Below are 25,620 nucleotides of genomic sequence, written 5' to 3'. Positions count from 1 at the left end.
TTTTCATTTCATTTTGTATGAGTAACGTTTTTTTAATTCAAATAACTTTCACCTAAGAATCATGTTGAAAGTCTCTTAATTAAATATTTTAGTTGGGTAGTTAGATCAATAATAACTTGACCCTTGATCTTCCCAAGTTCCCAACTTCTAACACACAAATTATTATTAAGTTTTAAAATAAAGTGTTATATAAGAGCTTCTCACCGTAAGTTGCGTCTTATAATATGCATAGATTAAATAGTTCAATTAATATAAATTATTAACATATGAGCTCTTTATTATAAGATTTTCTTATAAAAGATAATTTCTCACAAAAGTAATAAAAAATAAATAAGAATTGAAGCAAAAATTTTATCCAAGAAATCAAAACATATTTGAAGTAAGACGAGAGTTAATTTTTAAAAGAAAATTTCAGAAAAGGCGACGTGGGAAGTCAAATACGATTCCTGCCAAAATACTCTCACTCATCCTTTTATTTATTTTTTTTCAATTTATTATTATAAATTTATAATAATTATAATTATAATTTATAATTTATAGTAATAATTCTCTTTCATAATTCAAATGATTAGGCAAACCGTTGGCCATTTTCTAACCCAATATCCGTAAGTTTATTCTTTCTAATTTATTCCTCCCTTTCCATTCTCTCTCCTCTTTCTCTCTCATCTTCATCCTCAACCTCTCTGAGAATTTCTATTTCTCTTCGCTCCATCAACAAATTGCTATCCAATTTCGGTTACAATTTGAGGTGGAGAAATCCATATTGTTGGATCATACACTGTTTCTTGCGAAATTTGCTTTTTCATTATGGTTTATCAATTTCTACCGGGTAATTTTTCATCGCAATCTTTTATGTTTTCCAATCAAATAGGAGGATGTTCATCTTTAATTGTTGAATTTTAATTTAAAATTTACTAATATGCAATCCCGTTCCTTCAATTTTTGATCGGAATTCCTTTGTAATGTGAATTTCGGATTTTGTTTGAACCGAGCGTTCTGCGAAATTTTACGCACATGTCAATTTCTATAGTATTATATGCTTCATGTTTCTTCTAATTTTCTTGCAAAATTCTGTTTGTTTTTATTTTTACAGTCTAGAAAAAATAATAGAATTTGGTTGGTTTAATTGGATCATCCAGGTCGGTAATTAGCTACATATTGTAGTTGATCAATGTTGTTTTTTATGCTGATAATCCATTTACTGTAATTTGAATTTATTGATATGGTTCTATTTGAATTTGATGACGATTGTGACGTAGAATGATTCTTTTCCTCGATTAAAGTCAAATGAACTCAACTACTTTTTTTGTGTTTTCATTCCTTTTCAAACTATGAAGTATATCAATTATCAAACATGGTGAAAGCCTTAAGCCCTTACCTTCTCTTCCTTTTTTATTGGAATCTTTGATAGGTCCTCCATCAAACAGCTACTTTTAATTTGGATGAGTGGAATATATGTATAAAGCGATGAATAATCACGAGCTTCGTAGACCCACATCAGGTACTCGTATACTTTTGCAATACAACTTTTTGAACAACTTGAATTGATGAAAATTTCAATAAATTACGATAGTAATCTCGACTACTTAAGGTCGGGTAACAAATTACTCTGTGTCCCCATGAAAATAGCACCTCTTTTTCTAAGAGTATTAAAGTTGCAGTTGAAAGTTGGGGTAACAAATTACTCTTTGTGTCCCCTTGAAATAGTACCTCTTTTTGTAAAGTATTAAATTTGCATTTGAAAGTTAGGTCGGGGTAACAAATTACTCTTAGTGTCCCTATGAAATAGCACCTCTTTTTGCAAGATTATTAAATTTGCAGTTGAGAGAACAAGATAAAAACACAAGTGGGTGGAAGAAAAAAAGTTAAGGAGTAATTTTATTGCTGAAGAGGAAAGAGTGTATAGTAAGTGGGATGAATGTAAATAGAAATGAGTGCAAATTTATAGGGACAAAGGGGTAGTTTTCTAGCCTTCTTTGAATTCTATTAATATTGCCCTTCGTACTAGATCTTTTTTTTTTATTATTATGAATATAACAGTAATTAGAGAACACACATTGTTAAAACTTGAAAAATACATATTTGATGCACTACTATTTATAATTTATTTCCAGGTAAAAGAAGGCTTAAGGATCTACTGCTTCAAAAGGATAACCGCACTTGTGCAGATTGCGGAGCCCCAGATCCAAAATGGGCGTAAGTTCCCTTGTTATGTCTTCTCACTTTTTCACATGGGGACAACTAGCTTTTGTGTAATCATTGTCTAATGATGCACATTTGCTGTAAATGTTATCCAAGTGGAAACCACTTAATGATGGCATTGGGGTAGTGGAATTCCCATCCCCGATATTGCACTGTTAGTCTTATAACCCCTTGGGTGCTACATGAGGTTCAATATTATCTATTTCAAAGAGTGGAAGGAGTAGCACAAATGAAAAAATGATACTGCCTCCCCTTTTTGTCCACAATACAATTGACCTTTATGTGAGAGCTTTCTGGTGAAAAACAACAGCAAAAGTAGTATAATTTTCAGGGGGGTGTTGAACGTAGGTCGTAGAGCTATTGGAAGCAGTTGATGCAATTCTTATATCAAAATTTTAGCATTGGAATAATGATGTAGCACATACACGACTTTTAATGAAAATTGAATTCAATTTGTGTGATGCTGCTAAGTTTAATTTTACATGTTGATCTATTGTTAAATCATTGTCATATGAATTTTGATGTGCTACAAATTTTACCCTGCAAAGAACTTTTGCTTTTCTACACTTACCTTTAGAAAAGTAATGAAAGTTTACTTCTATAAGCAAGATTGTATTGTTAAACAACTTTTTTTTTCTTTTTCCTCAGATCAGCAAATATTGGAGTTTTTATATGTTTAAAATGCTGTGGTGTGCATAGAAGTCTTGGAACTCATATCTCAAAGGTACCTTCATAGCATAGCATGCTTTGTACTTCATTTAAAAATTGATGGAACATTTTTCTATAGCACATTTATTGATGAAGAAAAAAGATGGATAGAGACAATCTTTCCTTTGTGGAAGATTAGAGAGATATCTTGTTTTCAAGTGGGAGACACTTTAATGAGAATGTCTATAAATTCAATGAAACACTGTTCAAGGATAAAAATGCACAACTTACTTTGGTGTCTTCTTACAGGAAGATTTGCTAATATGAAACTGTGCCATGCAACTTTGAGTATAAATTTTTCTGTTAATTTGATAATAATAATAATAATAATAATAATAATAATAATAATAATAATAATAATAATAATAATAATAATAATAATAATAATAATAATAAGGGATTCAATTACAGACTATAATGGTTTTTCCTGAAAGAAGATTTTTAATTTGAATTTCTTCTACATCTTTTTCAACCTTCATCAAGAAGCATGAGGAAAATCATTGCTGCTGTACATGCAACTTTAAGTATAAATTTTCTGTTGGTTAATTCTTTTTAATTTACAACTATACACACCCACACTCACACCCACATATATATTATAACATTACCCACCCACGCACAACACTGAAACCCAAAATTAAGCTGAAACCATGACAACCATTTTTGGGGGTAAATGTGAGCACTGAAGGGTGCATTTGAGTATTAAAGGGGGGCATATCCACCTTTAGTTCCTCATAGAACCAAAATTGCCAATATCTACTAAGATGCGACAAATGATGATGCACTTACTCTTTTAAGGCTCATGCATACCTTCTTTTCTTGGTTTTCACGTGATCCATCCTCTCTTTCTCTGTATACACACATTATTCAAAGTAGGGAAGCTCTTAGATAGATAGCAAGTCAAGTAGCACTTTGTGATGTTGAGAATCGACCGCATTCTTCTAAAGTCTCTTATCACACATCAAATCGGTGATTAAGTTCTTTGTATTACTTTTTACAAGCGTTTATGTGATTGTCAGCTCCTTCTCCCTCTGTCTGCTGCCGCACTGTCACTTTGCTCGATAAGTGTTGTAGGGATTGCCTTTGAGGGTCATTTATAGATTTTATCTTTCAGGTTTTATCAGTGACGTTGGATGAGTGGTCTGATGAAGATATAGATGCGATGGTTGAGGTTGGAGGAAATGCTTCAGCTAATTCAATATATGAAGCTTTTATTCCAGATGGATCCTCAAAACCTGGACCTAATGCAAGTCATGATGATCGTATGAGATTCATTAGGTTTGTCTGCTGTATTTTATCTTAAATTGTTGATTATTGTGTTTAGTTTGTTTTACAAATATAATATATATTTGTATACATGTAATTACAATATGTAATCACAAGAGCACCACCATTGACAAGTAGAAAGTCTTCTCATGATCCATATGTTCCAACCATGAACAACCACACGATTCATCACGAACCACAAATTTATCAATTTACAAACACAACAAAACATATAGAACTCGAAAAAATGTATGGACTAAGAATTTGCAACATTCTTGACCAAACATTATATAGAATTCCATTCCCTATAATGTTGTTTCAACACCACATTTCATATTAAATATTAGAATGCCACATGTGTCTAGCCAAGAGACACATGTATTGCCAAAGTTTAGTTTGCTGCGTTTTGATAGGTATTCCCTCATCTGAATTGCCTATCTCTTATGAGAATTCTTTATTATGCTACCTATACATATTATTCTTTCTTCTACGGCACCAAAATTAGATCGTTAATTATAATTTATCATATGAACTTATTCTTTGTTAAGCTGTTCACTGGCATATCACTGTTGCTGTTAAATTTTGTTTCAATATGATTGCTGATTCACCCACCTTGGTGGAACTAAATTACTTTATATTAATACCCTTGTTAATATTGATTTCATATACTTTTTTCATCATAGATCTAAGTATGAGCTTCAGGAATTCCTGAAGCCTAGCTTACGAATCACGTCGATGCCTGCTGCGAAAAGCTCACTTCAAACAAGCTTCTCTAAGAAGCTGTTGAATAGTTTCCGAGGTTCACATTCATCAAAGTTATCAGATGGATCTGTAAGTTGAATCCCTTTACTTGTGTGCAATTTCATTTTTCTTTTTTCATTTTGCTGATAATTTTGAAAGGCCGTGTGATTAAGGAATGGGAAACAAAACAAGATCCACATATTCTGGAGATAAAAATATGTTACCCTTTTAATTGTGGGCATATGTGGTGAACATTTTTTGGTCAAGCTACATTAGAATTGGGATTTTCAATTGCATATGACAATAATTTGGAATAACTGGAGGAGGGTATATATGTGGATGGTCATTGGAATTGATATTCGTAATTGTAAATTAGTGTTAAACAAAATGGCTGATAAAGTATACTCTTTGATAGAGAGATCTCTCTCATTGATGTACTTTGGTTCATGTAGCCGACCATATCGTTAAATTTAATGCTTTGGCGTTGTTGTTGCTACTTGTGCCCTCGTGACATATCTCCTTGTACTCATTTGTTTTTGGTCTGCATTTAGGTTTTAGCGGGTTTCATCTTATTACTGTACTTTTGAGGAGGTGAGACTAAAAACATAATCCTCCGTGCTCCCGGGTTTTTACAAGGAGTTCAATTATGTGACGACTTTGCTATCTTGTGCTTGATTGCTTCTATTATGATATCTGAATTATGCTGTTTAGACTCAGTGTTCGAATTGGTTTGTGTACACTTATTTTGTTTCTGTTTGTCTATTGACTTGTAATTTTATTTTGCAAACTTCTAGTGCAGATTGTGTTAGTCTATTTTTTGCTGAAAGGATGTCTGACTTCTGCATTTGTTGTCTGGTTATAACAGGAAGGAATGGTCGAATTTATTGGAGTATTGAAGATCAAAGTGGTAAAAGGGACTAATTTAGCAGTCAGAGACATGCTATCAAGTGACCCTTATGTTGTGCTGAATCTTGGACATCAGGTGAATTGTTTTAGTTGAGCTTTTTGGTACTTATTTGTAGGAGCTAGCGAAATTCTCGTTAGCATCTGTGTGTATATTAGTTTCCGGCTAACTGGCTACCTCTCTTTGATTTTCCGAGTTCATTAATTTTAGTTTTCTGTGTTTCTTTCTAGAATTTGTACATAAAATTTGATTTGTTTTTCTTCCCTTGCTCTATAGTTGACACAGAAGAATTACATATTAGCATATTTAATAGCTTTAATCTTTTCTCCATTTTTTCCTGTGCTGAAAAGTACACTGGTCAAACTGTGACCCGACCCAAAAACCTGACCGAGCCCAACCTGACCAAGACCCGACCCGTTTTTCTAAAATTGGGTGCATTTACAACAATATTTTCGAGTTATAACCTACAATAATTTCATCAATTTTTATTAATCAAGTTAATATTGCACAACTATGACTTGAAAAAGTTGTTTTTGTCCCAATATAATAAGAAAAACTTTTTAAAGAAAATTTTAACAAAGAAAATGCATTGTTTATTTTCTCTATTTATTTTATAGTGATCATAGTTGGGTCATACCCGACTAACCCGAAACCGATCTGAGCAAAAGGCTTGGACTTTTGCAAGTTTTCAGCTTTGGACTATAGTTGGTTTGATAAAAATGTCTGTAAAATTAGAAAAAATATCATCTATAACTGAACTTGCCGGGTTAAAATAGTTAAATTCACACTTCATGGGTGCCTTTTGCTGTATAGGATTTTAATGTTTTTTCTGTGTTTCCAATTTACACTGGTTGTCTAAACTGATACTGTATAAACATTTAATTTTTCACTCTTCAAATTTTCAATTTCATTTTCAGACAGTTCAAACATCTGTTATAAGAAGCAACCTGAATCCTGTTTGGAATGAGGAACTTATGCTTTCTGTACCTCAACAATATGGATCTGTGAAATTGGTAAGACGACCCTTTCTTTTTTTCATACTCTTATCTGTTGTTCTTTTACCTCACTCTTTATGGAATACTCTTTTCCTGTTATCCTGGTTATTACCATTGCTTTTACCTATTCTCTTTCAGGACTAAAGAGTCTTGCTCTTTAGTCTTAACATTGATTACTTAGCCCTACAATCTTGATGATGATGATGATCGAAGAAAGTAATGACCAATTTAAAATGTTTTTGACTTCGTATGCCTACTCAAGTCCAATTATCTAGATCAAATATAAATGTACTACTATGTTTCTGATATCATTTTTTTGTGTTAATTCCCTTCAGCTCACATGCGAGTGAGTGTACAGTTGATTGCAACTCCGATTACAAATGACTGATCCACTCCATAAGTAATTTTGCTGAAAGAAAAGCTTGTTGAGATGAAGATGGGCAGTAATTGGATGATATAATCAGGAATGCCGTTACCCTAATGCCTAGTGGCTCTCACATAGGCAGGGTTTGGAGGGGTCGATTGTACACAACCTCATACCCTTATAATAAATGAAGAGGTTGTTTCCGACTGACCCCTTACTGCTGCAACTTCACATAAATAAAAAAATAGACATTTTACAATAGATTACAACTCTTTTCCTGCAGTAATAGAATATGAATACAAACTTTATATACCAGCACCACCTGAATTATAGTAATCTAAATGGTTTATTATGAACATAAACTTCCCATATGAGAGCCATCTCACTAAGTACTGTGCCAACTATAATCTTTTTCTACCAAAGAAATCATCTAGAAATTTTGTAAAAATTGCCTTCTTATTATTCAAAATTAGTACACGAGATTTTCTCCTTTATGGGTATGAGTTGCCGCCTTCCTTCCCTCCCTAGACCCTAATTATAGTTCCTATGAGCGGGATACACTAGGTATGATGATGATGATCTTCTACATATGAGAAAGCTTGCAGTCTTGTTAGATTACTGGTATAAAAAGGATTCCACACATGTCGTGTGAGTTTAGAAGTTTTTGATTGGAATTTCATAATTTGATTCATGGATTTATTGGGTGAATTGTATGGTTGTTTTGATCATATGCTCTTGGTACATTGCAGAAAGTGTTCGATCATGACACGTTCTCGGCTGACGACATCATGGGTGAAGCTGAGATTGATATCCAGCCATTGATAACCTCTGGGATGGCATACGGGGACCCAGGAATGTTTGGTGATATGCAAATAGGGAAATGGCTGAAATCACATGATAATGCTCTTATAGAAGATAGCATAATAAACATAGTTGATGGAAAGGTAAAACAGAAAATGCAACTCAAGCTTCAGAATGTTGAGTCTGGAGATCTAGAATTAGAAGTCGAGTGGGTCCCACTTGAGCAATAGATATCAACGTTAAAACCCCATTTGGGAATTTAAAAGACAAGAACAAACTGATTTCACAGAATAAGGTTTGCAGCATTAAGAGGTTCCAGAATGAGATTTCAGTAGTACAGTCAACAGTGTATCTTATGTATTTATCTATTTGTTTGTTTTTTTAGTTCGATTTGAGAATTGGTTGATCTATTTGTTATTGAAAGTTTTGTACTGGTCAAACTTTATTTTTTGTATTGATTTTGGGTACTATTGACTGATAAAAGCAAATTTTACGTTTTATGCGTAATTTATGATATTATTCTTGACCCTTAAAACATAAAATTAAGTTTCTCTTAATGTTGATATTATATCTTTATTTTATTTTGGGTATAATATTTTCAAAAATTGTTAAAATATAATTCTATATTTGTGGATAACATTAAAAATACCATTGTAATATGCACTTGCATACACTACACAAAGTAAAAACCAATACTTCCTCCTGTTCACTATTATTATTGTTCCATTTAGTTTGTTCGCTTCAAGAGTTGTATATAGACATCCTCTTATGCTGAAACAAGCACAAATTAGAAGATAAACTTAGATCACTGAATGAGGAGACTAAATGTTGAGAAAGTTGTGAAGTGGGTATGGTGAATTTTAGTTTGAAATTTTGAAAGATTGAAGAAAAAGATGAAGAGATAGATGCGTAACAAAGAATAAATGGAGAGTTTGACTAGACATGGTTGGATGAAAATGGGTTAATCCCCATTTTTGACAACCACTTTGTGTTGAAGAGGAAAGCTTAGAAGTTGGAGGGGTTTGGAGTGATTTTGGAATTTGCATGTTGGAAAATGAATTGAGAGTTTGTTGTTTATGAAGTTTTAGGTTTTGAAGCCATTGTTAGTGGAGATTATGTGAGGGTTTAGAAGAGAAAGTGATCAAGATTAAAGGGTAATAAAGTAATGGATGTTTTGAAGGAAATCTAAGGGATTTCTAAAATGATTGAGAAAAACCGCTAAGAATCTCAACATTTTCTATACGAAAATAGCTTATTGGACATTTTTAGCTTATTTGATACATATAAAGACTTCAGTAATCAAACTATCCAATGCTAGTGTTTGATAAATTAGTTGATTAAAACACCTTATTGTTATAAATAAGCTGTTTTTTAAACAAGTTACTCAAAGCGGTAGATTCAAAAATAACTGGTCAAACTAGTTAATAAAATCAGCCGGTCAAATCAATCAACGTAATCAGCTATTAACTGTTTGTCAAACACCCCAATACCAATCAAATTCCGATCATTTGTGGACGGTATTTGGAGAATGAGCTCATGTTGAATTACTTTAGGAAAAGAAATTTCAATTGCTGTCATTCTGTACAAATACAAACCACCTGGGCTTAAAGCCTACATCCATCGTCACTATACACTAAGCATTATCGAGAACTACAAATTTCAAGTCTTCTTTATTCTCCCAAAAATAAGACCAAGAGAAAATAGGGAAGTGCTTTTCATTGCTATTCCAAATTAAAAGTAGCACCTGCATACTGCAGTATACATACTGATGCAATAGTCACCCCCTCCCCTTCTTTCTTTTCAAACGGAAGCGTCACCAACTGATTACATTTGATACATTCCGAAATGAACAAAAAAGTCTCAACGACGTTGGTAACCCTTCTCAATGAAATACATTGCATTGTGTAACAAAAGACATCCCAAAGTTCTCTAGAGCTGCTTCTATTTCTGCACACGATGAACTTGTCAATAATGTATTCCGTATGAATATAATTGCGTGAATTGTAATGCGGAAGAGACCTTACATTTACAGGTTGTACAATCAACAAAGAAATGGTGAGGCCTTCACCAGAGAAATATATAATCGTCAAACATTTGAATTTGGAGGCGGATCATCCTTCCACCCTTTGCTAAGTAGATCATAATTGATAGACGCAAGCTGAGATAGATTCTGGAAGACATAATGGAAAGGGTAAAATACACAAGATAATAGAATAGAACAAAATGACAAGTAGTAGTAACCAATTAACCATTAAGGTGGACGGGTTTCGGGTTGGATCAAGTCGGATAGTTTTCGGTTATGGTCTATTTGAAACAACCCAACGGGTCACAAAGTTTTACAAACATATTTTCTTATAAATTTTTCTAAAAGACATACAAATATTTTTGCTTGAATATTATATTTTCTTATAAAAAATTATCCAAGATACAACTTTAACGGCCCGTTTGGTTGATGGTAATGAAGTAATGGGAATGAAATGTTGTAATGGCAATAGTAATGAAGAAATGGATATGAGAATTGGTAATGAAGATTCTTTTGTTTGGTGTGCATGACTAAAGAATGGTAATTGAAGATAATATTTCATTGATTGCATTTGCTTGTTAGTAATAAAATATGGTAATGACTCTTAGTTTCATTATTATATATTTGTATCTAAAAGCATTATTGTATCTAAATTATTGTATCTAATGATTCTTTTTTTAATAATAATATTTTTTGGATAATTACATACATTACCTTTTTTTTCTTCATTATTTTTTTTCAGCTCGAAACAACATTACCTTATTTTATTACCACAGTAATACTTCATTACCATTACCGCCTAATACCAGGTTGTTTAATGGTAATAAAAATGGCCCTTTTTATTTCATTACCCTATTTTATTACCATCCATTACCATTAAACGCATCAAAACAACCAAATTTTTTATTACTTAATTTTATTACCATTACCGCCCTCTAATACCATGTACCAAACGAAAGGGCTTCAACAAAGAAATATGAACTCAAAGTAAATAGTATAGTTGGCCAGTTGGCCCCAACAAAATATGATGACGTTGAACAAAAAGTTGACAAAATAGGAATAATGGGTCAAAACGGTCCGGTTTGAATCAAGGGCTTTACCCAGTTTTTCCGATCGGTCCATCCTTGAGTTATGGACATAAATTTACGGGTTATAACCTATCAGTTTTCGATCAGAGTTTTGAATCAATTTCAGCTCAAACAAAATATTCACAGTTTTAGTAACCATAGTTGAGCAAAGCTGGAGTCAGAAAAATACCTTAAATGAGAAATTACTGAAGGAGTAATTAACATCGAAGCCAGATTCAAACTCAGCAAGTCCACTGCATTCATCTCCCTGATGACAATATCGTCCAATATGAATTGAGAAAGATCAACATATTAGCAGAAAATAATGACAAAAGTAAACAAGCCAATTATTGTTACCAATTCTTCTTGTTTATCACTCAGATATCCGCTACTTCCACTAGCAGTGCCATCATCACTATTATCTTCGAATTCACAAGCTGCGTTCACATGGTCATCTGAGTGATTCCAAGAGTAACGACTAGTAAAGTAACTTGTATCATATGCACCATCTGATGACGGAACAAATGCTGCCTGTAGTATTACATGTATCACATTACATATATATACTTTGGATAAGTAAATAGAGTCAAAATTGCATTAAATTAACTCAATGGCTGCACCTTCTGCCTAGCCAATGTGTCCCAGTTTATATCTCTGAAGAAAGGATGCGCCTTCACCTGAATTCAAAATTCATTGAATTAGTTGACAATATATGCAGGCAACTGTATGAAATTGATTCAAACCACACCTCTGATGCTCCCCTAGCTCCAAGTCTCTGATTAGGATCCTCAGTTAACAATCTAAAAAATTATGGAAACCCAACAAATTTGTACGTGAGAAGAAATTCTAGAAGGAGAAATCAGGATTGGTCATTTTACTAATCTAAATTCCCAAGTCATAGGTTGAAAACTACTTTTATAATAGAAGTCAGCATTTAACGCCTTATTACTTACTTGTTAATAAGATCTTGAGTTTCACAGCTCATCTCTTCTGGTACACGAGGCCAGGGAATATTGCGATTGAGGATATTGTCAAAGATTATCTGAAAGACAAGAGAAATGGGAAAGTAAAGTGAATAATATTCAAGTTATCGACAAAGAGTATTAGTTACTCAATACATGTGACGTGTCAATAAAGGAGACACGCAATACGGTACATTAAAATTCCAGAAAAACACAATTCATGGTAAATTAGTAACAGTAACAGATAAAAGTCAAGATTTTCCTTTTTAATTGTATACATCGGTGTTACCAGATTCACGATGAGATTCTGTTACACAATTTGCTAGCTAGAAGATTTACAATATGCTGGAAGGGGCTGTTTGGTTTGTTATTTAGGTTCCAAATTTGCAACAGTATTTTTAGTTTGTAATCAATACTTCTTGCAGAGAAGTTCAAATTTCCTTGCTTCAATATAATTTCGCATGTCCAGTAGAACCATTTGGGCTTCAAGCCTACTCAGTAATCACTAACCCTACCAAGAAGAAGTAAATACTCACAAATGATAAAATAAAAAAGAAGAAAAAAAGAACTACTATAATGAATTAATTTTAAGAAGCATGAGACTCTTGAGAGATTGGATACTAGTGGAAGTGGGAAAAAAAAAAAAAGAAAGGAGAGTTGTCACCAAAAAAAATAGAAAAAAGAGAGAAGACAAATGAAGTAACGAGAATAGAATTCAGTGCAATCGCTGGAGAAGACGACCAAGTATAGTAGTGACCACGGCATCCAACTTGCCAGATCTTCACCAGTAAAATTCCTTGCTTTCGTTTATACTTATGATGACCTTTCCTTAATTTTTTTTAGATCTAGGGTTTCTCTCTCCCTCATCAAGCACGATGCATCAGGCAAGCATATTAATATATTGGTGATTTTACCAACACAAACAGCCGAAACATGATGAATTGAGCCCAAAATGAACCATGATCGAGTGTACAACCACACTCGATGGAGATTCATGGAAAGAGGAGCAAATCTGGTGACACAGCTCAAAAAGAAAGCAAGGTCAATGGATGCAATCCAACCAAATATATTATACATCAAAAGTACCTGGGGATGTTCAGCATTGAAGGGAGGGATCCCAACAATAAGTTCAAATAAAATAACTCCAACAGACCACCAATCAGCAGTAGCTCCTGCAGAAAATCAGATGATAGCAGATGATTAAAGAGTACTTGAAAACGAATAATAAAAAGGCAAAGAAGATATATATGAATGAACAATCAAATACCATTTGGTTCAATTTGTATTGTAGATTTTAAATTTTATCCAGCAAACAGCAGAAAAGGTTCATTAGATAACATATCATAGTATGAATTTTTTTTGTGTGTGCTTTTAACACTTGTTTTCTGTAAAGGGTAAACCCATGCATGATGCAACTGAATATACCCAAAGGACAAGGAAGTTGTTTAGTCATGAGAACAATTAGTTTCAGTGTACAGTTAAGTCATCACTAACAAGAAAGCAGATTTATAATATTATGTCTTATTGTTCTACAAATATTAAGTAAAATATATGGATAATACAAACCGTGTCCCGTTCCCAAAAGAATCTCAGGTGCCAAATAGTCAGGTGTTCCAACTGCAGAACGCTTCTTCCTTCTTTCTTGATGCTTCTCCGAAGCAGATAATTGGGGTTGATCATCTTCAAAGAGGGATGTCCCACTAACAGCAGGGCCAGATAAATCATCAGTGCTGTTGATGAGACCAACTTTTGATAGCCCAAAGTCTGTCAACTGATTCAAAGACAAAATAATCCAATAAGCTTCATAAGAGATTAAAATTTAAATTAATAATAATAAATGCCACATCATTGCACCAAAAGGAAAAAAAAAAGAATTAACCCACAAACATTCTCCAAGGATTATTTTTCAGATACGATATTTAGCTCCTCCCCCCCCCCCCCACCACCACCACGAATGTAATTCAAGTAAAGTTACTACTCCCATCTTTCAATTTAGAAGCGGAGCAAAAATTGAAGGCACTGTGCAATTTCAAAAGTTATGATTATTTTTTAACTTTGAATCTTTAAACACTTAACATAGACCACGTAATTTAAGATTGAAGCCCCCAATTTTTCGGGCCCTGTGCGATCATGCTCAAAACCTCCACTATTAATAAATAAATAAATTCAATTTCTAAATTCTCATTGCAAAAAAAACAAGTAATTCATGAAAAAATGTTCAACGAATTAAAATTAAAATTATTCACTAATTTATAAATAGGAAATCTAATTTGAATTGGAAGAAAGTATACCAAAATTTTAGCTAAGAACATAAAATAGAAAATCCCCAAAAAAGTTCCACATGGTCTTAAATAGTTACAGTATTTGGAATGTTTCACATACATCCAAATCCCAAAATAACAATGAAAGCCAAACTAATTTGCAGAAACAATCTTTGTACCTTAATATGACCATCATGGGCAATTAATAGATTGTCTGGCTTCAAATCTCGATGAACCACTTGAAGAGAGTGCAAATATTCCAAAGCAAGCACCTGAAAACATCCCAAGGTTCTTATGAGATCATCCAATATTGATAAATAGTAACTTCAAACAGACATTCTTTTACTTTGCCGTTTTTGTTTGTCCTCCTTTTTGATTATGTCCTTTTTTTTCTTTGCACTCTTCAGAATCAATTCACTTTAAGTTGACAGTTTTCACTGTAGTACATTTATAACCTCACCTTTGGTCCCACATGACCCTAACTTAACTACAGGAACCCCAACCTAATTAAACATAACTGTATTTTGGAACCTTAATCACCTTTTGGAGCTATGTGACATGACACAATGAATACGAACAAAAAGAAATAGATGGATTATATCTTAAAGAGTTACTTACTACTTCAGCTATATATACACGAGCAACATCTTCATCTAAGCAGCCCAAATTCCTCAACAGTGAATATAGATCTCCCCCATTGAGATATTCCATGACCAAGTACAAGTTTTCACGACAAGTAAAGGAATAAAAGAACCGGACCTGAGAAATGTCAAATACAGGTCAAACAAATTATAATCTTTACTGGTATAAGGGAGTGGAAATAAACCAGCTCACCACAAAAGGATTGCGGACAGAAATTAAAATATTGCGTTCAGCTAAAATACTCTCCACAGCATTCTTGCGAATCATATCTGCCTTTTTTAGTACCTGCATAAATTGCAAAACATTTGTAAGTATTTAATGGCTTCAAAACTCACAATTGTCAAAGTCTCAAAGACTAGAAAATCAACAAAAATAAGGAACTATTAAGGGCTCACAGCAAACAACAGTAACAAGAAACAAACCTACTAACAACTGAGGCTTCTCATGCTTCAAAATAGTTAGTACAATAACATTCAATTACCCTTATGCGATTAAGTGGCTCCCACCTAGGCAGGATTTTGGGTGGTCAGATGAATGCAACCTTAACCTTGTGACAAGTGACAACAAAGAGGTTGTTTTCGATTAAACCTTGATAGAAAATATAATCACAACTCCACATGATAAAGGAATGCACATGGTTCAACAAGCCATATCCCTATAGTCCATTATAATCTAATCTGAAACTAAATAACTATACTTTTTGGTCTGGTCGAGAATAAAAAATGTTTCAAGAAAGCTAAGAGGGCAATCATATACCTTTATAGCAAAAAGATCTCCTGTTGTTCGTTTCTTGGCTAAGAAAACCCGACCGAATGCGCCACGACTTATAGGCTTTATAATCTCAAAGTCATCAATAGATGTACGGTCCTTACTAGAATGAATAGGGCTCGTTCTCAAGCTACGTACAACATCATCTTCTAGAGGAGCATCTTCATCTATTACAGTACTCACAAGATCAATTTTCTCAGTATCAACCAACTCAACTAGTTGTAGATATTTTTCCCTGAAAAAATAAAGTTACACTCTTGGTGATAATGCAAACGAACCAAAAATTAAAACCACCACTAACATAGAAGCTATTCAATCATTAGGCTTCGGTAAATTGAGTAGGCAAGTCTTCTAATACTCAAAATCAGCAGACTACCCAAAATTTAAAAAGAAAACTGACCGAATCAACTTTTCAATTCGGGCCCCAAAGGTCTCTACAGTGAGTGCATCAAATTTCCGACGGCCAATGACAAAGCTCAAGTCCTCAAGACATGTCAGTAAATAGTTCATCGAATGATCATCTTCAGAAAGGGCATTTGCTGAACACCGCGCAATGTCTGCAAGTTCAGCCATCTGCATCATAAATTCTTTAAAAAATGAGTCATCAAATTTCAAAAATGCAAAGCCTGTCATTGAAAATATGAAAAGTCAATGGAATTTCTTAATAGCATGCAAATATGAGTGCGTCAGCTTGAGAACCCAGTCATTCTTATCCTTCTGCTCCTTTGCTTTCCTCGAATTAGAAAGCTTCTGCAAAAGCAATGATTCTAAAAAAGAACAAACTTCTTATGCAATAGCAGGCAAGAAGATGCCTTTAAATCTATTTCATCTTTGGACATTATGTACCCAAGCTTTTCAGCTACCAACAGTTCTAGGGTATTTGCGTTTGCAATATAGATGGTGCACAAAAGACATATGCTACATATTACAAGTCAATTTTCTTTCACTTTATCAAGGATGCATCATAAACAATATCAACAATCATAAATCGAGGTTGTTGAAGTATAACTTCCAACTTCATTCATGATTCATCCACATGTTGTCTATTCATCAACACTGGGCATTATGTTCTTGAGATAGATGTTAATTCCACCAAAAGCCACATATATTTCGATTCTCACCTCCAAGATTTTCCTCATTAGCTAAGCAAGCCATACAATGAAAAATATGAAATTGGAACTCCCCACTTGATTTAGAAGGAGTTGGAATGTCAGATAATAGCCCATTTTGCATTTGATGAATCTATTGGATTATTAAAGTCACTTGGCAATATAGTGAAAAATCTCGGATGTGCTTGCAATAAAAGTCGCAAAAGAACTATATTCAATCACATCAATCTCAAAAACCTTTACAATGCAGCGATGCGGCCAATATTTTGCACTATGCACGACAAAGAAATGTATGAACACTAGCTTAATTTAATAAAAAAAATTTTAAACAAGAGTTAAATGATATCAAATTGACACATTGTGAACTTCAAGATTCTATGCCAATGTTTGACCAATCAAAAGTACATTACATGGAGGGAAGGCCTAAAAAGAAAACATAGAAGACATGTGGGGAACGAAAGTACTGAAAATTGTTGGCTTTGTTTGGTACTTGTATCAACAATGAAATGTATCAAGACCTTGTGTATAGATGGGAGCCACCAAATGGCATTGTGGTAATGAAATATTGTTAAAAACATCAACATAGTCCGATATGAATTCAGAGGCTACACATTTTCTTCTCAAACAATAACTTATCATGGAGTTTATGAGAAGAGGACTTTAGTGTCCACAAATCTTTGGAATCTAGAAACTGCAATAAAAAAATTAAAACAAACAAAATTTTAGTCACCCATCTTATAGGCCACAACCTACTTGAAACACAAGTTAACCATAGACCACAATGCATCCACGTACATGCTAATCAAAAACAAAACATTCTCATTTCTCATGTTAATCATAATTACATAGCATCTCCTACTACAACACAAGACAGAAGCAAAACCATAACTATAATAAATTAATTTTTTGGATTTTAATTTTCGGACGGTATACATTTGCAACCACTTTATTGAGCTTCAAAAATTTTTGACTGGAACACTAGTACACTACAAAATTTATTTTGAGTAGCATTTAATGCTTGCATCACATTTGTCTTTTTCGACAACATTTCACGGATAAATATAATACAATTAGTCTTATGGAAGCATCAAAGGAAATCAGAAGTCCAAGGCAATCCAGAAGGAACAGCCCACACTAGAAATGAGTTCAACTTACATGAAATCACAGCCAAGTGATTGCATTGCAGCTATAAATTAAGAGAATGTACATGAAAATAATTATAGGTCAGAAAAGATATCAGTGATAAAAGGTTCAAGATATCTGCAACTTAATCAATATAGAAATTTTCTGTATCGGTAAGTAAGGACCCTAAAGCTTTACTTTCAAAGCATAATCCCAAAGAGCTCAAAAAATTTTCATGGTTGCAGTGCTCAGGCCAAGGCTTCCCTATGACAATAAGCCCTGTAAGTGATTAAAATTTCCTAGCAACTCACTGGCTTTAGATATGCACATGAAAACCAAACTTCCAAAGCCATAAAGTGATAAAAACCGATTGTGGATTCCAAAGGAACTGCAAGAACAGCCGTGCAGGGATGTATCTTCCTAAAGTAGAGCCTAAAACTTTATAATTGCAAATTTTCAGAAATAAATAGTTTTAGTAGAGGAATCCCACAGGGGACAACCGACAACCTTTATTATGTTCCTCTAAATTGATCAAATCTCTACAAAATGTAATGTTAACTGGTTTCATGGACGAGACAATGAAGTAACAGAATTCTATGCGGCTGTACAACTTTTCAGCAGGCAATGAAGTTTGTAACAAGGTTTGTAAAAGATGACACTGATATGCATTTTTTACTAAATAACTTAAAAAAAATATGAAAACAAACTATGAGAGAATGAAAAATACCTGGGGATGATCTTCATGTTCTGAATAACCACCTTTACCAGATAGAAGCAAGTCAATTGGACTGTCCCTTGGTGTCAATAAAGGAGACCTAGGAGTCATGCTTCCAGCAGATGAAGTGGTCATTCCTTGATCAGATTTTGGGCCAAAACGTGTCTTACAAGACATGGATGATAAACCTTTAAAATCATCCACGAAAGCAGCATTATCTGCGTCAGGAAAAGAGTCTAGCATGTCCTCTGAGCCTCTGCGAGACCAGTCACTAAGCTTTGGAGAAAAAACATCAGACTCTTCAGTGACACTCGAATTTGATACTTTAGCAGCATCAGGGCTCCCAACTGCAGGTTGAAAATCCTTCTGGGAAGGACATTCAGTCATTTTTTCCAGAGTTTCAGCAATCCTCAAAAGACGCTCATTGACACTCAAGCCTTTCTGATCACATCTATCAGCAATAGCACATATTCTTGAATGATCCTCGACATGTAAGGTTGGAACCAACTCTTCACATATTCGGCAGATTATGGAATTCTCATCTGAGATACTCGGCTGATCTCCCCAGTAACCCCAGGAATTTTGATGTTGATGATTAGAAGAAGCAAAAGTTTGTCCAACTGGATCTTTAGAAGATAGAACTTCAGATACCTTCACTGCAGAGGGATCTGCATCTGGAGTTTCTCTTCTACTAGATATTTTTAAATGCTCCAACTTTGTATCACTCAAATCTATCAGTGAAGCTTCTGTTTTTTTAGCAACAGGAGATGGAAGTTTTTTCCAGGAAGCAATCCGTTCCCTTCCAGAGGGAGATTCAGTACTCTTTGTGGTTTCAGCAGTAGGGAGGAAGATTTCGGAAGAATGTAAATTGCGACCACGGTGTTCTTGACTAAAGGACTTTTGTGCAGATGATACCTTAGAAATCTTACCAGAAACAGAAATTTTCCTATCCTTTCCAGTTGGTATCCTCTTTTCTGCAAACTGCAGTATTGTTGATTCACGTAGCTGAAGTGCATGTCCATCCTCAGCAAGTCCACTTTCTTTGTGAAACTGTAACAATCTAGTACATCGCGTGAGTATGAACAGCATTCGCGTATGAAGCTGCTTCAGTTTACCAGGAGGTAGTTCCTGGCGCCTATCATCTAATTCCTGAACAATGCTTTCACACTGGAGCCAAAACTCATTCGGTGATGTCATCGCACATCTTCGAGCTAGGATCAATAAATCCTCAATAGTCTCCTGCCATCTAGGATAATTTTCTGTATTCTTTTCCAGGAGACCAACCAGATCAGCAGCAAAAATGGCTAAATCAGAGTCTACTTCTTCCTTGGCTTTCTCAAACCTTCCTCGTATCATGACCAAAACCTCCTACATGAAACATTTATTTCAACAGAGACATAAGCATGCACAAAAATAAGCCATCAAGAAAATTGGTAAAAGGAAGAGTACAGAACATTAGAGCTACCTCCAGATTATTTAAACCACGAGGCTTCCACAATGGAAAAGGCCGTACACCTTTAGAATTTAATTCATGGGAAAAGCTTTTTATATCCGCTGGATATCTTTTCTGTGGACCACTTGTAACACGGAGAATGGCTTGAAAACGAGGAGATTCAGACTCCTTGGGAGTTTCACAGCCATATGCCATCTAGGGAGGAATATTGAGTTATAATCATTACAATAGCAAATGAAAAAAACCATTGTAATTCTAATAGTTTAATTTATGAAACTTCCATAATAATCAGTGGCACAGTGAAGGGAAGGAAATAGCAACCTGTCCTTCAGGAGTACAAATAACTGGACTTACGCCTCCAGGCTGCTCCCACAATGAATTTAAGTTCACTGCGCATAAGGAACAGTCAGAAAGACAATAGCAAAGAATTGCACATCAATTCATCAACTACTAAAGTAAGTAGTAACTAGAAACTTTGACCATTATGGCCATAAATGCAGGAACATGTTCCTTCCTTGTATTTCAATTTCGGACCAAGAAGTGCTCAAGTCCATACATCAAGCAAATTTTGCAATAACAATACAACTACAAAACCTTAATGTTAGCACATATGGGATTGGTTGTTGGCTACATGAAACGAAACAGATCAACATGAGAGATCATCGCTAACAGAAATTATACTTTATTCGGCCCTATCTAATATATTAAATTCCTAGTAAGAATATTGGTTCCATTGATCATTCACATACATTCTCCTCCTCTAAACCTACATTCATTTCTATCTATTGTCAAAATGCACTTGCAAATCCCAAATATTTGTGTCATTCTTCACTCCTATTATTCGGGTCATCTTCGACCAATATCTTCTAAATTCCTCAAAGTTCCTACCTCAAGAACCTTCCATTTTTCTAGCTAATGAATTCTTGGTCAACTTTGCACATTACCAAATCAACATAAACAACTTTCTCGCATTTTATCTTTCATATCAGACCATTACTTATGTCTTCATTTCGAATATCATCCTTACGGGTATATCCACCACAAGACAATCATACTTTTGATTAAATGTGATTTTACTTTGATTCTATTATTTCAATTTACCTTTAATAAAGCAAGAGCAAACTTTTTTGAACCCTTCGTTTGGTAAGTGACCACCCTTTAGTGTATCTATCGTGTATTTTAGATTAATTATCAAACAAACGCTAAAAAATCAAACGAAAGTAAAGCACCACAAGTGTTAAAAAGTTGCACGTGTTAATGTTGTCAAGGAGAAACAAATATATTTATCCTCTCAAAACTCACCATAAGGGTATTTACTATGACAAATCATTTCAACTCAACACAAAACATGGGAACAGAACAAACCCGTGCTTAGTCCAACAGCAAAGCTACAATGTCTAATCATTTAAGGACTAAGCCCTTGAGTTTCTTATATTTTGCTACTTATTTGATAAAGTGTATGCAAGTGTAGGATGGAATATGAATTCTGAAAGGTCCTCATTGAGATTCCCAAGAATACTAATTGCCTAGAGGCAACTTGTAAATCATATATGGGAGAAACCTCTTATCAATAGTTTTCAAGTTGTTTATTTGATCTTATTGCTGAGATAATTAATGTTAAAATTTTCTTTTCAACTTTAAAAGAACTCTTGTATCGATTTAAGTACTTTCGTTTGATCAAGTGATAATATTAAGAATCAAGTTTAATAGAGATGCTCATTGGTAACTAAAATCACTATTCAAACAAAAGTTGTAAATGTATGGTTGGTATTCAATAATTTTTATTTTTCTTTACCAACTCTATCTTAATCACGTAATTTTTAATGGAATGATCATAAATAAGACACCTGAAAGTCAATAGCCACAAGGCATGGTTGAAACTGTATTCATAAGGCTTGCGTATCACTACAAACTTTACATGACCGATTGAGACCTCCCCCCTTAATTTCAAGCAAGTGAAATTGTGAATACATAATTACACCACATAACTTGGAATGCTACATCAAATGTTTATGGTTTTTTTCAGCTTTCTTTTGTGCATGCTTTTAACTATTTAATTTTATATAAAACAAGATCAAATAAAGAATAAATGGAACCAAGTGAAGTTATAAAAATTTTCAATTTTCAAGATTGCATTCTTTTATTCGTCAGTTAAGAGTAAGATTCAAAAACAAACCCTAAAGTCGGGAGGATTGAGTGAAGCTTGGTTAGAACAAGAGGTCTTGTAAGTAAAGTACAGTGTTCTCATCACGATTGAACAACCGCAAGGTTGTTCAATCTTTTGTTGCGCGTGAAAAAAACTGAGCAACTACTTATCCCTCACATACCTAATTTTTATTAGATGCATCATGCATGTGGTATACATGTACCAATTACTTATGATAAAAATCAATTTATCAAAACTTAATTTGCAAGTTTTAATTTTATTAACCAATTGTATTGTTTCTAGTTTTCTATTTTTTTTATTTTACTAAGTTAAGCGACTTTGTGATTGAGGTGTTGATGGAATAAAATGGTTCCTTCAGCATCAAGGATCAACTTAAAATTGCCATAGCAAAATTTGATGCACAAAAACTTAGCTATTTCAAGGGTTATTTTTGTGTTGTGGCTTGTTGTGTAAAAAAGGATTGCTAATATGGATAGAGTTATTAGACCTAGTTGATGATAGATGTTTGTCAAAAAGAGGCAGAAACAATTGATCCTTTATTCTTCCAGTGTGATGATGTTGAGATTCGGTCAAGAATCTTATGCTTTTTTAATTCGAACTTGAATACTATGAGCTTGAGCAAGGAGGTCATGTTTATGGCCAAGATGAATAGGAAATAGACTCCTAGGACTAAGATAATTTGTATTTGCTGGCGTGAGATGATTTATGTCATTTGGAGACAAAGGAACCAATGGCACTCTGGGGAAAAGCTACTACAATAAACATTGTTGTGCTGCTAGTAGAGTTCAAGATATTTGTAAAGAATTTTTGTAATCTAGTAGGATTTGGGTCTGGCTTCGGTTGATAGTTAAGATTTTGGTTTGTTGTTTGGTTTTGTGTGTCTACACCTTGGTAGTTCATTTACATGATGCCCATAACATTTACTTTGCCATTCTCTATATATATTAATTCTACTTGCCAAAAAAAGATCGCTCGAGTAAAAACCAAAAAATTCTTTACTGATGAAGACACTCCTCCCCACCTAGACCATCGATGTGGCAAAGGCAGCAAAGAGTAAGTAATCAAACAACTATTTGGATTATTAAAAGGGGAACATAATAGGACCTCTCCGATTCCATTTCCACCTCATCCATATCATAAGTCTCATCGTGAGACGTGCCATATATATTGGTTAAATAACCCAACTAATACAAATTATCAACGTATGGGCTTCTTGTTTTAAGTTCTTCTACCGAAAGAGTAGCTCCATCCATATTCCATACAAAAACCTAAAAAAATACCAGTGCAGTGTTTGTACAGGACAAAATCCCCTTTCTTCCCTTACAAATCTACTACTCATACCAGCTCAGAAAAACAACCTATAGCAGTCACCAATCAAAAAGGCTAGCAAAACTATAACCAACATCACAACAACCAGAATAAGTGATCTAGTCAAATTAGTATGTCAATTATGTACATAATCAACCACATCCCAACACATTCTTCAATCCATTGTGTAGCTACTGAAAGGTAGCGGCATGATGCACCAACTAATTGATGATAAAAACAATATTTGGATAATTTTAACACAAAGGAGAAAGAAAGTTGCAAACCTCCTCCAGATGACAATCTAGAGCGTGGCAATTGGCCTGCATTCGACAGATTAGGGCTCGGTGCAGTTGAACGACCACCACTCTCAGGCGACATCGAATCAGAATTACTTGCACTGTCAGTAACATTATCCAACCAACCCATATCCTTCTTTCCACTACCCTCACTAATCCCAGCTTTGGAGAGATTGCTAGACCCCAAAACAAGAGGAGTCTTATCAGAACGAAACCCTAAAAAGCTCTCCTGAGGTAATGGGCCGGATCTGGTTTTGATCTTGTTAAGACCCAATGAAGATGCAAGGATGGGCGATACAGAAGCTGATGGGGAATTGGAATTGGGTTTAGAAGAGGAATCAATTTGGGTTTCTTTCCCTTTTCCATTCTTGATCTTAGAAGAAACTGATTGTTTGGTGCTACTAGAACTGGAAGTAGAAGTAGAAGTAGGAGAATTATTGTTACTCTTTGTAGTACTGTTGATGGGTAATTTAGAAGGATTATTATGGAGATGATCATCAGATTTAGCTTTCTTCTTGTCGATTTTAATGGCGGAAGTGAAACGACGTGGACTGTTGGATCCATCAGAATCTGATGACTTTTTGGAAGAGAAAAATCTGCCTTTAAACACCATTTTTGTTCAAGAATTTAGGGAGGGAAGTCTGAATCCTACATCTCAGGCGTGGTTTGGTGAAGTGATGAGTGAAAGTAGGAGGTAGGAGAACGAAAGGAAGAGAGATGGGTAAGGAGATGGAGTAGCATTTAGTAGGTCTTCTTCAAGTTCAAAGTTCAAAGTTCAAAGAAAAGTTGCCAAACTATTACTTGATTGTTACTTTGAAATTGCAACAAAAATCTGAAATTTTATTCCAAAATGATGAAATCGTTTAAATTGTGTGAATAATATTATAAAAATTAAAATCTAAAGATATATATAAAGAAAATGATAGACATTTTTCGCAAAGTAAAATTATAACATAATAAAAAAGACAGATTAAAAAAAGTTATGAAGATAAATGGTGTACACTCCTTTTTTTGAACTATAAGGTAGATTCAGAAAATGAATTAGTTAGGTGAAAATCAAATGTAGGATTTTAACTGGAATTGAAAAGGTGTGTTTGCTCCAACTGAAACCATAACCAAATCTCCATAATATTGCTCCCCCTATTCCTATTTTACTTGGGTAAGATAGAAGATGCTTTTATAATAGAAGAGGAGAAGCGACAAAAAAAAATTCGTGTAAGTGCGAAAACTAAACTTTTATCATAAAGATGAAATGAGAAATTTTCAGCAACTAATTGACCTATGATTCTTCTCCTTTTCTCAATTGCATAATGGAACACTAATTGTTGTATGATGTTAAAGAATTTTTGATCAAAATTAAACCTCACTAAACTAAAATATTCGATGTGATACAACCATATAATGGTTACTTTCTAAATATTGTCCGTGTAGGATTGTGTGAGTGTTTGGAAAATTAGATTAGTGGATAATCTTAGCTTATTTTGGTACACATACATGATTGCATGATCAAATTAATTAGCGAGTATTTGGTAGATTAGGTAGTTAAAATAACTTACTGTTGTAAATAAACTAATTTTAAAGAAGTTGCTCCCAGCAGATTGTTCAAAATCAATTGGTTAAATTAATTTATAAAATCAACCAATTAAATCAATCATTTCAATCGGCAACTAGCTATTAGTCATTTGTCAAACACTTCTATATTTTTGTTAAAAATTATAAATCTTAAATACGATGTCGAAATTATAA

At 33.9% G+C, this 25,620-nt stretch overlaps 2 protein-coding genes across 2 annotated transcripts; one reads left to right on the top strand and one right to left on the bottom strand.

Annotated features, from left to right (window-relative positions):
- The first annotated feature begins 571 nt into the window (after nucleotides 1–571).
- Nucleotides 572–8,523, top strand: LOC130815461 (ADP-ribosylation factor GTPase-activating protein AGD12-like). Its single transcript, XM_057681945.1, has 9 exons — nucleotides 572–829; nucleotides 1,412–1,501; nucleotides 2,115–2,196; nucleotides 2,851–2,926; nucleotides 4,025–4,188; nucleotides 4,860–5,007; nucleotides 5,783–5,899; nucleotides 6,739–6,834; nucleotides 7,930–8,523. The coding sequence occupies exons 2-9, from the start codon at nucleotides 1,456–1,458 to the stop codon at nucleotides 8,209–8,211; spliced, it is 1,011 nt and encodes a 336-aa protein (XP_057537928.1). The 5' UTR covers nucleotides 572–829; nucleotides 1,412–1,455; the 3' UTR covers nucleotides 8,212–8,523.
- Nucleotides 8,524–9,529: 1,006 nt separating this feature from the next.
- On the bottom strand, nucleotides 9,530–24,658 carry LOC130815460 (probable serine/threonine protein kinase IREH1). The gene is made up of 18 exons (XM_057681944.1): nucleotides 23,863–24,658; nucleotides 20,425–20,492; nucleotides 20,116–20,298; nucleotides 18,663–20,018; nucleotides 16,105–16,277; nucleotides 15,693–15,939; nucleotides 15,129–15,221; nucleotides 14,913–15,053; nucleotides 14,474–14,566; nucleotides 13,600–13,804; nucleotides 13,120–13,205; nucleotides 12,025–12,113; nucleotides 11,820–11,871; nucleotides 11,692–11,748; nucleotides 11,429–11,602; nucleotides 11,262–11,339; nucleotides 10,006–10,151; nucleotides 9,530–9,928 (listed from the first exon to the last, which is right to left on the bottom strand). Exons 1-17 carry the CDS (start codon nucleotides 24,485–24,487, stop codon nucleotides 10,068–10,070), a joined length of 3,804 nt encoding a protein of 1,267 aa, XP_057537927.1. The 5' UTR covers nucleotides 24,488–24,658; the 3' UTR covers nucleotides 9,530–9,928; nucleotides 10,006–10,067.
- Between the last annotated feature and the right edge of the window lie 962 nt (nucleotides 24,659–25,620).

The sequence above is a fragment of the Amaranthus tricolor genome, chromosome 6, assembly GCF_026212465.1.
Source record: "Amaranthus tricolor cultivar Red isolate AtriRed21 chromosome 6, ASM2621246v1, whole genome shotgun sequence".
NCBI lineage: Eukaryota > Viridiplantae > Streptophyta > Magnoliopsida > Caryophyllales > Amaranthaceae > Amaranthus > Amaranthus tricolor.
Note: the sequence above shows the minus strand (reverse complement) of the source record. Positions and strands in the feature narration are given on the sequence as shown.

Coding starts and splice junctions, on each gene's coding strand:
- LOC130815461 (XM_057681945.1), top strand. CDS start 1,456: ATGTATAAAGCGATGAATAATCACGAGCTTCGTAGACCCACATCAG. Junction 2,197..2,850: donor GCCCCAGATCCAAAATGGGC/GTAAGTTCCCTT, acceptor CTTTTTCCTCAG/ATCAGCAAATATTGGAGTTT. Junction 4,189..4,859: donor GATCGTATGAGATTCATTAG/GTTTGTCTGCTG, acceptor TTTTCATCATAG/ATCTAAGTATGAGCTTCAGG.
- LOC130815460 (XM_057681944.1), bottom strand. CDS start 24,487: ATGGTGTTTAAAGGCAGATTTTTCTCTTCCAAAAAGTCATCAGATTCT. Junction 11,603..11,691: donor ACACATTGGCTAGGCAGAAG/GTGCAGCCATTG, acceptor GTAATACTACAG/GCAGCATTTGTTCCGTCATC. Junction 11,340..11,428: donor GTGATAAACAAGAAGAATTG/GTAACAATAATT, acceptor TATTGTCATCAG/GGAGATGAATGCAGTGGACT.